The sequence below is a fragment of the Artibeus jamaicensis genome, unplaced genomic scaffold, assembly GCF_021234435.1.
Source record: "Artibeus jamaicensis isolate MK-2021 breed Jamaican fruit bat unplaced genomic scaffold, CSHL_Jam_final scaffold_660, whole genome shotgun sequence".
NCBI lineage: Eukaryota > Metazoa > Chordata > Mammalia > Chiroptera > Phyllostomidae > Artibeus > Artibeus jamaicensis.
In genome coordinates, this window is record NW_026522052.1 from 2410412 (window position 1) to 2427899 (window position 17488).

The 17488-nt window shown below is 41.4% G+C and overlaps 1 protein-coding gene across 3 annotated transcripts in view; it reads right to left on the minus strand.

The window, feature by feature from the left end:
* Positions 1–4452: 4452 nt before the first annotated feature.
* The window catches only part of JHY (junctional cadherin complex regulator), an 84883-nt gene continuing 71847 nt past the window's right edge, over positions 4453–17488 (minus strand). For all 3 annotated transcript variants that reach the window (XM_053659481.1, XM_037138294.2, XM_037138293.2), the window contains 3 exons: positions 10571–10651; positions 9665–9793; positions 4453–7866 (listed from right to left, as the gene is read on the minus strand). In XM_053659481.1, the coding sequence (XP_053515456.1) occupies positions 7669–7866; positions 9665–9793; positions 10571–10651 (408 nt within the window). In that variant the 3' untranslated portion in view covers positions 4453–7668. The remainder of the gene's footprint in view (positions 7867–9664; positions 9794–10570; positions 10652–17488) is intronic.

A 17488-nucleotide genomic window follows, 5' to 3' on the forward strand; every position in this document is an offset into this window, starting at 1 on the left:
GATATTCATCCCGTTCTCTACCTCCTTCTCCTGTGTACTCTTTGGATTTTAAATGTCTGAAGGTTGTTTCCTCCACTGTCAAATTGGCACCATGAGGCTATCTACTATTTAAATATCTCTTGCACAAGCCTGGGACTCTAGTGACAGAGGGCACCCTGGAGGCCCGTCCGGCAGCCCCCGTGCTGGGCGGCCTCTGTGAGCTGCCGCTCAGTGAGGGGCATTAATGGAATCTTCTGTTTCCAAGGCTTCACTAAATATACAGGGTCCAGCACACATGATGCCCCTTTTTATTACAAAAGCATAAGCATGTAATTCTGTAACAACAATATCACACTGAAGCACATGTGACATTTTAGGTGAAATGTTCAAATTAAAACTATAGATTCTTACACCCATATTATTACCCTACCAACCACACTGAAGCAGGTGCTACTTCTGCTGGACCCTGCGTTTGCCCGAAATGCTCATATCATTGTAATCCTCTCAACCTGTTAGACTATTTAATAGCAGAAGACCATTTATGCAGCTTATTGAAAATTAATTACTTACACAGCAAGGGGAAATGAAAGGGCAGTGGAGAGGCAGCAAGGGAGACAAACCCTGCCCACCAAATTCTTGCTTCCTCTCTTCATAATACCCGAAGAGCCCCTGTATTGAGAGGTGGAGAGAGCTGAAAAGTCTGTTCACTTTGCATCTTGCGATGTGATTTTTTGGTTCCATTTTGGGGAAGCCCCAACTTTCCACTTGTCTCACTAAGTCCAGATCAAGTAACCAAACATGAAGAACAGGAATCTTTAAGACCAGGGAATAAAATTTTTAAATGAATGAAAAATCCGCCATCTAAAACTTTTTGCTTTTCATTGACCAAATGTTTGCTTAGGAAATGTTGTGACTCCTCTTAGTGAAGTCACGCGGAGGGAACAGACAAATCCTGGACTCAGTCTGGAGGCAGCGGGGTGAGGGGACAGTGCCGAGTGTCAGGCTTTAGCTCCTCTGAGAGCCTACTTCAACGTATTGACCAAGGTGGAATAAATGTCTAAATGAACACTTTACTAGGATACATGTTGCTTCTTTATTTCTCCTTGATAGTATACAAGTTTTGCCTGACAATATAGACAACTTATAATCAGGGGTAGAAGGGGAAGGACACACTATGAATAAACAAAACCCACAACATTTAAAGAATTTCACTCTGTGCTACTGTTTATTTATTTATCAAATGGATTTTGGTTTATAGAAAAGTTAAGTGGGCAGTACATAAAGGTACCACCTACCAGCTTCCCATATCATTAGTTTGCATTAGTGTGGTACATCGGTGATGACTGACAAACAGTATCATTAACTATTGCTAAATTCTACAGTTCACATTCAGGTTCATTTTCTTGTGTGACAGATTCTATAGATTTTGAAAAACGTATTGTGTATAATGGTGTACATCCTATGATACAGAGTATTTTTCCTGCCCTAAGTAACTCCTTTGTTCCAACTGTTCATCCCACCGCCTTCCCTCTGAACCCTTAGCAACCACTGATCTGCTTACTGTATGTGCTACTGTTTGAAATCTTTTCCTCACTGGGAAAACAACGGCAGAGGCAAAGGCAGTGTTCCTGTATCTTTTTGTCTCTCTTTACCCAATAGGAATAGGAGTTATGAAAACACACTTAGCATTAGGGAGAAGTCTGCAACGCTATGAATGCTTGAGAGCTGGATGGGATACAGAGCATTCAAGATTCTCACTCTAACAGGTAAAGGGAATCTTTAAAAAAGGTGTATTTAGGAGAGCAACTTTGATTTTTCCTTAAGAACTTTGTATTTTCAAATGCTACTTCTAATATAATGATAATACATGTCTTGAAGCACATCATGGAGGGAATTAGTTAAACTTGCCCTGGTATCTGCAGACTGTCCTTGTAATTTAATTCATTTTCTGCTATTTTTCAGTAAGTAATTAAAAAGAACCCCTCTTGAATTTATCTAGTCTGCTATTGTAGACCATTTGCTATCAACTCAAAGTTCTCAATTAGATCTAGTGTTGTCATAATTACTCGGTGTGTTTTTGAACAACTCCCAGATAATAGCCGTTGGGAAGAAGAGTTATTTTCTCACTGTAGACTAGACTGTGCACGCTCATGCTTGCTGTGATGTATTGACAATGATTCATTAACCAATAATAAGGCCCCAATTAGAGGCATTAGGCACTGGGGCCTTAGCTAGGCTTACCTTCTATTTGTTCCTCAACATTGTCTTGTCTTGAGTTTCTAGATAACTCCCAAAAGACTCCTTTCTGTACAGAACAATAGCATGAAGACAGCTGCCATTCAGCTACTTGGAAAAATGCTCCAAGAGGATGTCTCGTTGGAACCTCAAGATAAAACACCTCCATAAAAAAGGAGGCCATAATAAGAGGCAACGTATGGTTTAAAGGTCTCTTATTTACCCCCGTTCTTAGCGTCAAGGCAGATTAGACACTGTGTCTCTCAGCGGCACATATAATACTGGTAAAAATGCAGGCCTTCCATCATCATAGCATACACACTTAAAGTCCCTTGTTTCCTTGTAGGCAGATTCTTTTTATTTCTTAAACATCTGAAATGAACAACTATAAAAACAATCACTGATCCATATGAGTCTATAAAAGGTTAATATTGTCATTAGTACAATTTACTTTAAAGGACCAGTAGAACATCATTTGCCACTCACTGTCTTCCCGGAGTCTCTTCCGTGTCCTGGTGTCACAGTGGCTTAGTGACAGTCTGCTGAGTCTTACAAGGTCCCTCGGGGCCAGATGAAGGCCTGATGTGATCTATTTTTCATTTTGAGCCCAAGTGGTCAATGAATAGGCCTTGTTTCTTTAGCTAAAGTCATTTTAGATGCCATTTGGCACTCAAAATATTTGTGTACAGAGAATTTTGGTGTCCTATAGTCCCATAGACCCAATGACAGAGACTTGCCTTGGAAATAAAGACCCTGTGAAATGCTGTGTGACAATCGACTGAATTTTTTAACCAGCTTTAACTGAGTGTGCGTTCTTGACAGTATGTATGAAAATACCTGAAAGAGTTACAATGCTTAGGCTAACAGAGAAATGGTTGGGGGGGTGATTTTTAAATGTGCTGGAAAGTGAGGAAATAGTGTCCTTTTTATTGGTCAACCTCTGAGTTGCTTTATAGTTGTCTCCTACAGCTTTATCAGTGTAGTAATGAAGTTGCTGGGTCGTATATGTTAAAAATTTGATAAGGTACATAGGAATGCATGTTTTCGAACATGGAACTGCATTATGGAAGTTCAAGTCTAAAACTGAAATCCATATCAACTACATGCTCCATGCCCACCCAGTAAAACAAAAATTACTTCTTCCCATACAGAAGTATCCAGCAGGGCTGTCCTCGGTGTTGCAAGACCGGAGTTTGGACCTGGCTGCTCAGCAGAGGACCTTGGAAGGATGGCATCCTTCCGAGTCCCGCTCCCTTCCCTCATCTCCTGAAGAACTGGCGGTAGAACAAGAGAAGGCTATTCCAAGCTCTGAATTATTTTAAGATCTTCTAGTGGAAATGGAATATTTATAAAAATTTACCCTGTAACTTTAATATGGAAACACGGAAGTGTCTCTGAGCATTATTTTATCTTCCAGAGTAAGTTAAATTTAAAGCCATTAAAAATAATTTCATGTCACGTTTCTTAGAAAAGTCTTGACCATGTAAGCTGACGCTTCCTCTTCTTTTACAGATATATTTTAGGAGCTGTTTGAGCTGTGATTTTTCTAAACTAGCTCCTCAGGTATGATATGATTTTCCAAATACCACAGAAACACAATTTGTCAGTTTGCTCTTTATCGTCAGGTACTTGTTATCTTCCCAGACTTGTGATTCTAATTGCTTCCAGTTTTAAGAGAAAGTTAAGTATGGGAAGCTCTTACACCTCATCATGGCTTATGTAAAATGCATACCACATAGGAGTTGGGCTCCAAAGCTGGTCCTTATGCCACCTCTGTAGATAGACAGATCTGTCTTCAATCATCATTACAATTGTCCATTTCTGGATATGGCATCTAAGGATGCGATGCCCAGGGGCAAGTAGAACATTAAATTATCTAGGTTCCTCTTGAGACCTGGGAATTTTATAATGCTCATTCAACTTCAAAATACTGTAAAAAGTAAAAATAATTAATACTGACATCCATAGTAAACTATGGAATGGTTTTGTGTTACCTAATATTATCTTGTTGTGTAAAAGCACACATTTGATAAATTTTAAGATATTTATGATGGCAAGATGCCCAGAAAATTTATATACTTGAAGTAACTTTTTATAAATCATTTTTTATTTTTCAATTACAGTTGATATACAATATTATATTGGTTTCAGGTGTACTCCCCAGGGATTAGACATTAAATAATTTACTAAGTGATCACCTCGACAAATTTCATAAGCCCATGAAATTTGACACTGACACTGGACAAAGTTATTGTAATATCCTTGATTGTATCCCTCATGCTGTACTTTACATCCCCACGACGATTCTGTAACCAATTTCAACAAATCTGTACTTCTCAGTCCCTTCACCTTTATCGCCCATCCCCCAACATCCCTCCCATCTGGCAACTGACGAAACATTCTCTGTATCTGTTAGCCCATTTCTGTTCTGCTTGTTTATTTTGTTTTTTAGATCAACTGTTGATAGATATGTATTCACTGCCATTTTATTGTTTATATTTTTATCTTTTTTTCCTCCTTGTTAAAAAAGACCCTTTAACACTTCATGTAATATTGGTTCGGTGATGATGAACTCCTTCAGCTTTTTCTTGTCTGAGATGCTCTTTATCCATCCCTTTATTCTAAATGATAGCCTTCTTGTATAGAGTAATCTCAGTCATAGGTTCTTACTTTTCATCACTTTAAATATTTCTTGCCAATCCCTTGGGGCCTGCAAAGTTTCTGTTGAGAAGTCAGCTGACAGTTCATGGGAGCTCCCATGTAGGTAACTGCTTTTTTCTTACCACTTTTAAGATTCTCTCTGTGTCTTTAAGCTTTTGCATTTAAATTACGATGTATCCCAGTGTGGACCTCTTTGGGCTCATCTTGTTTGGGACTCTGTGTTTTCTGGACTTGGGTGTCTATTTCCTTCACCAGGTTAGGGAAGTTTTCTGTTACTATTTTTTCAAATGAGTTTTCAATTTTTTTGCTCATTCTCTTCTTTTCTCCTTCTGGCACCCTAATGATACAACTGTTGATTGAATCAAAGTAGTCCTAGAGGCTCCTTTTTTGAGAATACACACACAGACATATACATACACACACACATATATAATGAAAACTTACTATATACTAATATACATAAATATATAGTGTATTTATATATGTAGCCTGTTCTAATTGGGTGTTTTCTTTGATTCTCAGCTTCATCTACTTTACTATTGATACCCTGTAAACTATTCTTAATTTTGATTAGTGTATCCTTCATTTCTGACTGGTTCTTTTGATGGTTTCTATGCCCTTTTTCATGTTGTTGAAGTTTTCACTAATTTCCCTGAAGTTCTCACTAAATTCCTTGAGCATCCTTATAAGCATTGTTTGGAACTCAGTATCTGGTAGTTTACTGGCCTCCATTTCATTTAGCTCTTTTTCTGGAGATTTCTCCTGTGACTTCATCTGGTACTGGTTTCCTCATCTCTGCATTTTGGCCACTTCCCCATGTCTGTTTCTGTGTGTTATGTTAGGCAGAGCTGCTGTGTCTCCTGGATGTGCTGGCGTGACTCGTGCAGCAGGTGTCCTGTGGGTACAGCAGTGCAGCCTCCCTCATCACCCAAGCTAGGTGCTCCGGGTGCACCCGTTTGGGCTGTAGACTCTGTCTTGTTGTAGTCGAGTCTTGGTTGCTGTTAGTGTTACTGGGAGGGACTGACCCAGGCTGATCGGCTGTGAGAGCCAGCTGCAACTCCATGGAGGGGACCCTACAGCAGGGACTTGCTTCAGTGGGGCTCCAGTGTGCACTGAGTCCACCCCTTGGAGTGTGTCGCTTGGAGGTGGTACGGTTGAAATCCAGCAAGGTCTGAAGCCGTCCATTGGGTGCGCTGGCTCTGGGGCCTCCTGGAAGATACAAGGTCAGACATTGCCTGTGCCCTGCCTGGGGCCACCAGCATGAGCTACCAGGTGATCTGCAGATGGCTGCTACTTGCACGGGGCTTGAAGGTGCCCAGGTGAGGTCAAGCTGCAAACCAAAGCTTGCTGCTGTTGATGCAGGGCCTGGGGCCACTTAGCAAGAGGTCTGGGGCATATTGAGGCCAGATGTTGCTTGTTTGAGAGTAGTTTTCTTTTTGTATAGGAAATCTGAAGCATGAGGCAAGAGAGGTAGTTGTATGAAAAAGCCACTGGAAACAGCTTGATGGGCTGGAAAGTTGGGTGAGGCAGGGATCTCAGGGAATCACCTCAGTGGGGCAAACAGCATGAGTCAGGTTGATATTCAGATGTGGTGCCTGCCTATGGGGTGTCTGGGGAAAAAGCTGTCCTCCCAGTTCTCACCCTGATGCCAGAAAATCAGTTCCTCCCTGTGTGTCCCTGGTGCCTTCTGAGCTGCTGCCCCAGTGCTGGAGCTCAGAGGGAGTGAGTCCAAATAAGTCCAGGCACAGGCCCTTTAAGAGGAACATCTGGTACACCATAAGCTCTCCTTCTCACTCAGCCGCAATCTCTGCTGATTTTTACAGCCGTAAGTCATGGGGACTTTATTCCTGGCACTAGAAACCTGGGCTGGGAGGCCTGGCTCCTCGGGGGTCACCTCCATATTCAAGGTATCCGTCCAATTTTATGCACCACGTGTGAGTGCCTCTACCCCTCCTCCCAGGCTCCATGTGGCTGCTTCTTTAAATTCTAGTTTTAGGGCTTACGTTCAGCCAGATTTCAAATGGTTCTGAAGGACAGTTTTTCTGTAGCTTAGCTGTAACTCTGATGTGGTCGTGAGAGGATGCAAGGACTGCATTTACCTGTGTTGCCATCTTGACTGGAAGTCTGGAGCGGGTTGCCCTGGCAAAGTGTGGCTCTCTGAGCTGCCTGCAGGGGGCGCTCCTGGCCCTGGAGGGTTTCCCCGGTAGCATCTTGATGCTTTGTTGGAACATGGGGGTTTGTTCTGCTGGAGTAGGCGCCTCCAGATGTATCTTCATTTCTTCTAATTTTGTAGTAAAAACCTTTGCTAAATTTAAAGAGTTTAGAAATACTTTGGAAATGGTATCTCCAAATATACTGGTGATTAGTCTAATTGGAGTTCATTTTAGCAGAAATTGAAGTATTTATATATTTTTATTGTCAAAAATGTAAAAGAGAGAAACACAAGTTGATAAACTTATTTCTGGGTAATTTCCAAGTTTTCATTATGCTAAGGAAGGGTAGAGATTGTTTAAGAAATCAAAAGCTCCAATATAAAACCAACAGGCTTTATTCCCTAGTTCTTACTCAGCCCCAAATTCTAACTGATTTGAAAATAAATAATTTAAATTTTTCTCCCTAGAAGGTAAAATATGGCACCATAATGTAATAGGGCCCCGTATTTTAAATCACATGCAAAGCAAAGAGGGACCTCAGTTCAATGTGGATAATAGTTCACTGCTCTCAGTGCAGAGAGGCTGGCTGGAGTTCGCTGCGTGTCCATTCTCAGGGTGTTCCTGGCCCCTGCATGTGGGCCTAGACGATGTGAAGGACTTTGAAAGCAGCCACAGCGTTTTTCTCCCGTTCGTGCCTGCTCTGCAGCACTTCCAGCAGCGAGATTGCAGGCAGAGCACCTTCATTTCCTGCATGGGCGGGGTCGTTCTTACCCTGTGACACACGGTCGGTCGGATTTGGAGGTCTGGGTTTTGGGATGGTCTTAGCATATTCCAAAGCCTGAAGACATAAAGAAAATTTTATTTGAAATAGGAAGCGAGCCCTGGATTCCTCAAATGCAACCTAGACTTAGAAAATGCTTATTGATAATGGAAGCGAAGACTATTGCTACAATAATGTACTAAGATGTGGATGGAAATGAAAACCAAACAGAAAATGCAAATAATGTGGTATAACTTGCAGTTTAAACAACATAAATTAGCCACATAAGGACTTGCTGTGAAAAAGAGTTGAAAAGAGAACACACAGTTGTAGCTTTCAATGTTTTCTTTACAAAACAGAATTTTATTGAGTGTTTGAATGTAGACTTCTCTTGTGTTCGATCTTATTCAAACCAAATGTATCACGAGGCAATATTAACAGGCCTCTCTACCCAAAGAGGACGTGTTGCCACTTTCGGCCAAAGACATCAGTGTGGTTGACGTAAAACTACACCTCCATTATTACACCAACTTTTCTTGTCCCTAGGCTCTTAGAAATCTAACAAGTCTTTCTTAGAAATTCTTCTTTCTCCTTTTTTTACTATACCTATATCAACCTGGATACTGGCAAAGGCAGTATTCTTTTTTTCTGACTAATGTCAGTTCTCAAAGACATTACAATAAAAACAAAACAACTAAATAAGATTTCTAAATCTGCTTTTATATCAGTTTTATATTTTGAAGAGTCTCTTGATGGCTAAAATAGGAGTGGATAGTATGTGTAGGTCCTACAGGGAAACAAATACCCTTAAAACAGAAAACCCCAGCCTTCTCAGTTCTGTGTGGGTGACTTCTGTATGAATTTCTAATTACACACTTGTTGCCTTGAATCTCTTCACGAAAAAATAATGGATTGGAGGAAAAAAGAAAAAGTGGCACCATGGAAACTCAAGTGGATTGTGGTCTTCAAGGTCTGAAGACAAAAGGCAATAAATAAAAAATATGCTGGTCTGGCCCTGGCTGGTGTGGCTCTGTGGTTTGAACATCAGCCTGTGAACTGAAAGGTCACTAATTCGATTCCTGGTCACAGCACATGCCTGGGTTGCAGGGTAGGTCCCCAGGTGGGGGCATGTGAGACGCAACCACACATTGATGTTTTTCTCCCTCTCTCAAATAAGTAAGTAAATAAGTATATAAATAAGATGGTCTGTGAATGAGGACATAAAGCACAAATTCCTAAAGGCACCAAAGGGTCCCTTGTCGTCCTCAGTGGGATGGAGATAGAGACCTGCCCGGCAAAGTTCTGTGTCTGCACGGAACGTATTTCCTGCATGTCAAGACTTGTAGTTGGATGACTCTGACCGAGAGGGAGAATTCTGTGTTTTATGAAATCATTCTTCTTGGACAGAAGAAGTTATATATGACAACCCCTTAGGAAAAACATGAGAGAATAAATTTGAGAGAAACAATAAAGACTTTTGTTTGATATAACTCCATAAACACCACAAAAGCACTAACTGCCTTTTAGGCCTTACTCACTCAGTGGTGGAAAATGAAGCTGATACGAGAAACAACCAATCTTGGTTACTAACAAATCACCTTACTATTTGATTTTTTATGTGTGACAAACTGGGACTGTTACACTTAGAAGGAAACATGTAGATGAATAAAGATAATAAACTTCAGGAAAAGTGAAAGGCTGACCCTGTAGCGTCACAGGTGTGTGTATGGTTTTTACATCCATATCTGTGACAAACGGTAGCTAAAACATCCCCTGTGTTCAAAAAACTGTGAAGGCATTCATGACCTCATGAGGTAATAAAGGTTTCTTTTTAATTCTAATTTTAAAGGTAACTGCATTTGTGAGAATTTCTTACCTTCTGCCGGGAGATGGCCAATTTATTTTCTGTTTTTGTTGTATGCGGTTTTGACAGAATGGATAGTGTCTTCATGTTGTACTCCTTAACCTGTTTTGCATATTCTTTTTGGTGTATTAATTTCTGCATCTGTTCAGAGAAACACAGTGACTGGTCCTGCTGGGTCGCTGGGCTCTCTATTTAAAGTGGCACTGCCTGCAGCGAGCCAGGCCTACTCGCGGCGGCACCAGGAGATGGCAGGGAAGCGGTTAAGGGATGTTTCTCCAGGAAGCAGTCTCTCTCTCTCTCTCTCTCTCTCTCTCTCTCACTCGCTCTCGCTCTATCAGGCTGAACATCGGCGCAGCCGCCCACCCAGGGCTGCCTTAACATCGGCTAAGTCACATCCAGCCTCTCCTTTGTTGCATTTACCCAATTTATTTTCATTTTTGCTTCTAACTTTGAACTAGACTCTCTTTTCATGCCTTGAGTGCAACTGCAGTTAAAACACATTGAATAGAGATCTGCTTTCCCTCGAGGACAGAGAATAAAGTGGATGCACTTTTCGTGGGTCAGGAAACTCTTACCCTAAGTGTCCTCTCTGTAGCCGCTGCTCAAAATTACCATGATGACTCTGCTGAAAAAGACCTAGGAGCGCACGACCCACCCTCTCCTTTCACGTGCATGGGCCCCACTCTCCTGTGCACAGGCTTTGACACTGAAAGGTGGGCGTGCAACACAACACGTGCTAAGTAATTTTACTTTTCAGTCAGAGAATGCCTGGGTCTCTGTTACCAAAGCCATTTCAGACGTGTCTCCATTCAGAGACATTTGAATTAGAACTTGGTTCTGGGGGCATCTTATACGTCTTTGCTACAAGACAGAGGGGTCATTCCACGCCTGAGAACACTGGGTGAACATCCCACTCACTTTGTCTCTGGTGGACTCAAGGTCAGGTCCAAGGCCTCCCAGCTTCACATCTCTTTTCTGGTAACCTTTCAGCTTGGAACTCTGAAAAAGTCACAGAGACAGTTTGTTTTAAGGACCCAAGTGCCCTTCACAGCTGTCACTGCGCCACATAAGGAAGGGAGGGCGGGAAGTGGAGGGTGGGTGCACTTCCTGACAATTCATCCATTTTAATGGTGGTTACTGGCAATAGTTGCTTTGGTATTTTGTAGCTGGCTAGCTAACATGTTTTCACTTTTCCACTTCTGCAATTAAAAAAACTGAAATTGTGAATATTATGAGTAAACAATTTCAAATGAGCCAAGTGCGTTTTGTTAACATTTCAATGTAACATGTACATTACGACTTTGCTGCTGCTGCTGTGTATAGTCCCGTTCAGTTCACTGCACCGAATGATGGCCCCGGAACAGCAGTCTGAATGACCAGGCACATTACATCAAATAAGAGCACCCTGTCTAATGATGTTATAATACTCAAAACAAAGTAAACATTTCAGCATTAAGAGTCTTGGCAGGGCCTATTGAGAAACTCCTGTTCAGTGTGATTTGGATATTTTAAAAGGTAACTCATTAGTATTTTTGTCTTTAAAGGGGCAAAGTAACATGAAGCAATTTAATTAATTGATTATAATATTGAGCCCAATAATAGGCAGGAAAAATTCTCATACTCCCCTGACTATAGGACAGATGAAGACATTTTTCAAACTGCTGCTTTTGGCATTGAAACTGACTTGCTCCTTGCAGCAGATGCCCTTGTGGAAGAAGCAAACCCTTTTTCCTTTGCGTCTGTGAGTTTATCGGAGTTCCCTTCCTTGGGAAGGGTAGGAAAGACAATGCCAGAGAGAGGGTTTGGGTGACAGTAACGACCCTGGGGCACACCTGGGTGGGTCGGTGGGAAGAGTGGGAGGATGGAGGAGGAGCCGCACTGGGGAGGCAGCTTTGCTGTGTTAACTCCAGCTAACAACGTACATTTTGAAAGCTCCTGTTAATTAATGATTAAGTCCTAAGATTACAATAGATCTAATGTATCTTTTCCTAAGAATTTGGCAGACAGTGCGGAGACAAAAATTTTTTTCATCACATTAGATACAGTTACTCTATATAATTCCCAGACCTTATAGTGAACTCATGTCAACACCTTGTACTGTCAGGGGTCTGCTGACCCACCACCCAGCGGTCATGCCCATTAGCATCTCCACTGTCACTTCCTGCTGTGGAGGCTCGGAGCCAAACACTCCTTTCCCCAGGCCCCCAGCACTGAACCCTGGCCCATGAGTGAAAGTTTTCTGGTTGGATAGAGGATGCACCTCAGGAACTCAGGAAGCTTGTATTTGGAATGGTTGGGGGGAGCAGCCCCTGCACCCCTTCCCTTGACCTTGACTGGAATGTGGAAGTGATTCCTGGAGTTGGAGTTTCAGAGGCAATCTTGTAGGTGAGGAAGAAAAAAGAATCACACAAAGACTGGTTCTGATGTTTTGAGATGTAGAACCATCATGCCAGCAACGGCTTTCTTGGAGATAAATCGTAAGGAAAAAAACCCATACTTTTGAAGTAGTTGAAAATGGGAATTCTGTGACTTGTAGCTGAAGGCAAAATTTCTATGGCTGTGGAAATTTTCTGTGGTACATCTCCATGCTTCAGAGGGCCCAAACCACGTATTACATTGGCAGCACTGCTACAGTGCAAGGACTACAAGGTCTGTAAATAGAATTTGCTCAATTAGAATGTTAAACATGTATAGTCAAAACTCTTTCAGTGCATCTAATTCTAAAGGATGAGAGAAAATCCTCTCCTAAAGAAGCCTTTGAACTAAAATCATTAGTGGCTTCTGTTCAAGATGGCGGCATAGGTAAACACGGCTCACCTCTTCACACATCCACATCAAAATTACAACTAAAATATAGAACAACATCACTCAGTACCATCAGAAATCAAGTTGAATGGAATTCTGACAACTATGGAATGAAAGAAACCACATCCATCCAGACTGGTAGGAGGGGCACAGATATGAAACAGGCTGGACTCTCACCCACCTGTGGTGGATACAAATTCAGGAGGGATATCTCAGGAGCAAGGAGTTCCAGCCCCACACCAGGCCCCCAGCCCACAGTTCCAGTGCCAGGAAGATAAGTCCCCACAACTTCTGGCTGCAAAAACCAGCAGAGACTGAGCTGGTGGAAGAAACTGCAGGATCCTCATGCAGTTCCTCTTAAAGAACCCATGCATGGGCTCATCCACTCAGACTCACTCCCTCTGAGCTCTAGCGCCGGGATGGCAGTTTGAAGGGCACCAGTGGCATACTGGGAGAGGCTGAAGTGTCTGGTATCAGAGTGAGCAGAGGCCATTGTCCCTTTTCTGAACCTTCCCCCCCGCAGAGCCATGGAGCTAGCAGGCTGGTGCCATATTTGAGACTCCATCAACCTGGCTAACACTGTTTGACCCACCTTGGATTTTCCCAAAGACTCCGCCATTCCCAATTTAGAGGCCCACCCAAGCTGCTTTTCCATGTGAAAGTCTGGTCTTGGCTCTTGTACCACAACTTCCTAAATTCTATCAAACCAGTAACAGCCGGCCTCAGTGAACTAGCAGCCAGATTAATTTTACAGCTTGGTTTTACCTGGGAATCTCTGAGCCCAGCACAAGTAGCAGCCACCTCAGATTGCTTTGTAGTTCAGGAAAGGTGACCCTGAGCAAAACGCAGGTGGGGGCTAACCTTGGCCTACACCACCCAGGATACCCTAGGGCCAATGTACCCAACGGATAGCTACAGACCATGTCAGACCACCAACACCCTGTCCCTGCACAGCTGATCCTCCATGGAGGGCGGAGGTTGGTGGTCAGTGGTCATAGCCAATCCTTGCAGCTAACTAGCCTGGGTAAATCCCTCCCACTGACCTGCCAACAGCAATTAAGGCTCAACTATAGAGGAAGGTGTACTCAGCTCATGTGAAGGGTGTACCTTGAATACCCAGCTTGGGTGATGAGGGGGCTATGCCCCTGGACCCTACAGGACACCTGGTACATTAGGCCACACTACCCATACACAAAGTCAAAGCAGCTCTACCTAATACATAGATACAACACTGGGAGGCTGTCAAAACAAGGAGACAAAGAAACATGGCTCAAATGAAAGAACAGATAAAATTCCAGAAAAAGAGCTAAATGAAATGGAGATAAGTAATCTATCAGATGCAGAGTCCAAAACACTGGGTATAAGGATGCTCAAGAAACTTAGTGAGGACCCCAGCAGCATAAAAAAGATCAGAAACAAAGGATTCAATAATTGAAATAAAGAACAACTTACAGGGAAATAACTGTAGAGTGGATGAAACCAAGAACCAAATCAATGATTTGAAACATAAGTAAGCAAAAGCCAACCAATCAGAACAACAAGAAGAAAAAATAATCCAAAAAAATGAAGGTAGTATAAGGAGCCTTTGGGTCAACTTCAAGAGGTCCAACACTCATATCATAGGGGTGCCAGAAGGAAAAGAGAAAGAGCAAGAAATTGGAAATATATTTGAAAAAATAATGAAAGAAAACTTCCCTAATTTGGCAAAAAAATAGACATGCAAGTTTAGAAAGCACAGAAAGTCCCAATCAAGGTGGACCCAAAGAGGACCACATCAAGACATATTGTAATTAAAATTCCAAAGGTTAAGGATAAAGAGAGAATCTTAAAAGCAGCAAAAGAAAAGCAAAGAGTTACCTACAAAGGAGTTCCCATAAGACTGATTTCTCAAAAGAAACTGGCAGGCAAGAAGTATTCAAAGTGATGAAAAACAAGGACCTACAACCAAGATTACTCTGTCCAGGAAAGTTATCATTTAGAATGAAAGAGCAGATAAAATGCTTCCCAGACAAGGTAAAGCTAAATTCATCATCACCAAGCCATTATTACGTGAAATGTTAACAAAAAGATCAAAACTATGAACGTTTACATGACAATAAACTCACAACTATCAACAACTGAATCTAAAAAATAAAAACAAAAACTAAGCAAACAACCAGAACAGGAACAGAATCATTCATATGGGAATCATTTGGAAGGTTATCAGCTGGGATGGGGAGGGGAAAAAGGGGGAAAATGGTTCAGGGACCAAGAAGCATAATTGGTAGGAACAAAACAGACAGAAAGATGTTAAGAATAGTGTAGGAGGGACTTCCGCCAATATGGAGGCGTAGGTGGAAGCACTGTGCCTCCTCCCACAACCAAGTTTAAAAACAACAAAGTTTTAGCAACAAAAATGCAGCCAAAACTACAGAAAATTGAACTTCACGGAAGTCTGACAACAACGAACCCTTCAGCCAAACTGGCACGAACAGATCAAAACATGGCTCAAGAAGAACTTAGAGCCCCAGAGCCGATAAATCTAAGTGATGAAGAAATAGCCAAACTTTCAGATGCACAGTTCAAAACACCGGTGATCAGGATGCTCACAGAACTGGTTGATTTTAGTCACAAATTAGAGGAACATATGAAGGCTAAACTAATTAAAATGAAGGGAAATGCACAGGAAACCAATAGTAATGGAAAGGAAACTGGGACTCAAATCAAAGGAGTGGACCAGAAAGAGGAAAAAAATGACCAAACAGAAAAGAATGTAGAAACAAGAATTCAAAAAAATGAGGACAGGCTTAGGAACCTCCAGTACATCTTTAAACACTCCAACATCAGAATTATAGGAGTGCCAGAAGGGGAAGAGGAACACCCACCAGTGGAAAACTTATTTGAACAAATAATAAAGGAGAATTTCCCCATTCTGGCAAAGGAAATAGACTTCCAGGAAACCCAGGAAGCTCAGGGAGTCCCAAAGAAGTTGGACCCAAGAAGGAACACACCAAGGCACATCATAATTATATTAGCCAAGATTAAAATGAAGGAGAGAATCCTAGAAGCAGCAAGAGATAAGGGGACAGTCACCTACAAATGAGTTCCCATCAGACTGTCAGCAGATTTCTCAAAAGAGACCTTACAGGCAAGAAGGGGCTGGAAGGAAGTATTCCAAGTCATGAAATCCAAAGACCTACATCCAAGATTGCTCTACCCAGCAAAGTTTTCATTTAGAATGGAAGGACAGATAAAGTGCTTCTCAGATAAGATCAAATTCGAGGAGTTCATCATCACCAAGCCCTTATTATATGAAATGTTAAAGGGACTTACCTAAGAAAAAGAAGATAAAAAATATGAACAGTGAAAGGACAGCAAACTCACAGTTATTAAGAACCACACCTAAAACAAAAGCAAACCAAAAGGACAACTAGATCAGGAGCAGAAACATAGAAATGAGACCTCATGGAGGGTTAGCAACAGGGGAGGAAGAGAAGGTACAGAGAATAAGTAGCATAGATGGTAGGTAGAAAATAGATAGGGGGGAAGGCCAGAATAGTATGGGAAATATAGAATCTAAAGAACTTGAGACACGTGGTCATAAACTAAAGGGGGGAACGGTGGGGGAGGGGGTGTGCAGGGTGGAGGGGAATAGAACAACTGTAATGGCATAATCAATAAAATATATTAAAAAAAAGAATAGTGTAGGAAAGGGAGAAGCAGCCAAAGGACTTACACACAATGACCCATGGACATGAACTAAGGTGAGGACAGAGAGGTTGCTGGAGGGAAGGGCGTACCAGGTGGAGGGGGGCAAAGGGAAAAAAACTGGGACAACTATAACAGCATAATCAATAAAATATACTTAAAAATAAAAAATATAAATCTTTAAAAGATAAAATCATTAGCAATTAATACCTGTACAGTATCTAGAAGAAATATTGTTCACTGAAGGCATTTCAAACCATAAATCCCCTTTAAAAGTCATTTTGCCATCAAAACCACTATAGTTGCTTCTACCTTTTTAACCTATTAATACTTTTATAAAATTGTTCCTAAGCTACAATTTATTTTGTTATTTTTCCACTAAGCAGTTTAGCATTACACTGTATTTTCCTACCACTAAATATTTTTTGAAAATGTTGCCTACAAAAAAACATTTTGTCTACAAAAAATTTTTTAAATTTTAGTCAGTATACAATTGGTTGTATTAGTTTCAATAATTGAACATCTTAATACCTTATAATGTGATCACCCCACTAATTCTGGCAATCATCTGTCACCGTGTGACTATCACAGTATTTTCACTACGTTCCCCTTCCCATTTCACCTGTCCCCTACCCCTTCCTTCTGGTCGTGATCCCTTTGGTCTTTGTTTCTATGAGTCTGTTGGGGTTTTTTTTTAGATTCCACATATAAGCAAAACCATAGTGCACTTGTCTTTCTCTGAATTGTTTCACTTAAAATAATACCCTTTAGGGCCATCCATGTTGCTACAAATAGCAACATTTCATTTTTTATTGCCACATAGTATTCCATTGAATAATATATGTGTGTGTATGTGCCACGTCTTCTTTATCCATTCATTCATCCCTGGACACCTAGGTTGCTTCCATATCTTGACTGTTGTAAATAATGCTGCAATGAGCATAAGTACACATACCTTTTTGAGTCAGTGTTTTTGTTTTCTTCACATATATTTCCAGAGGTGAAACTGCCAGGTCATGTGACATATCTATTTGTAGTTTTTTGAGAAGTCTCAAAAATGGGAATGTGGGAGTGATTCCTGGAGCTGGAGCTGTAGGGGCAATCTTGTCGTCAGGAGCTAAACCGATCTGCATCTTACCAACAGTGCACAAGGGGTCCCTTTTCTTCATACCCTTGTTAGCATATGTTATTGGTTGACATTGTGATAATAGCCATTCTGACTGATGTGAGGTAGTGTCTCATTATGGTTTTTATACGCATTTCCCTGATGATTAGTGATGTTGAGCATTTTTCATACATCACTATTTGCAGATGACATGATACTACATACAGAACACCCTAAAG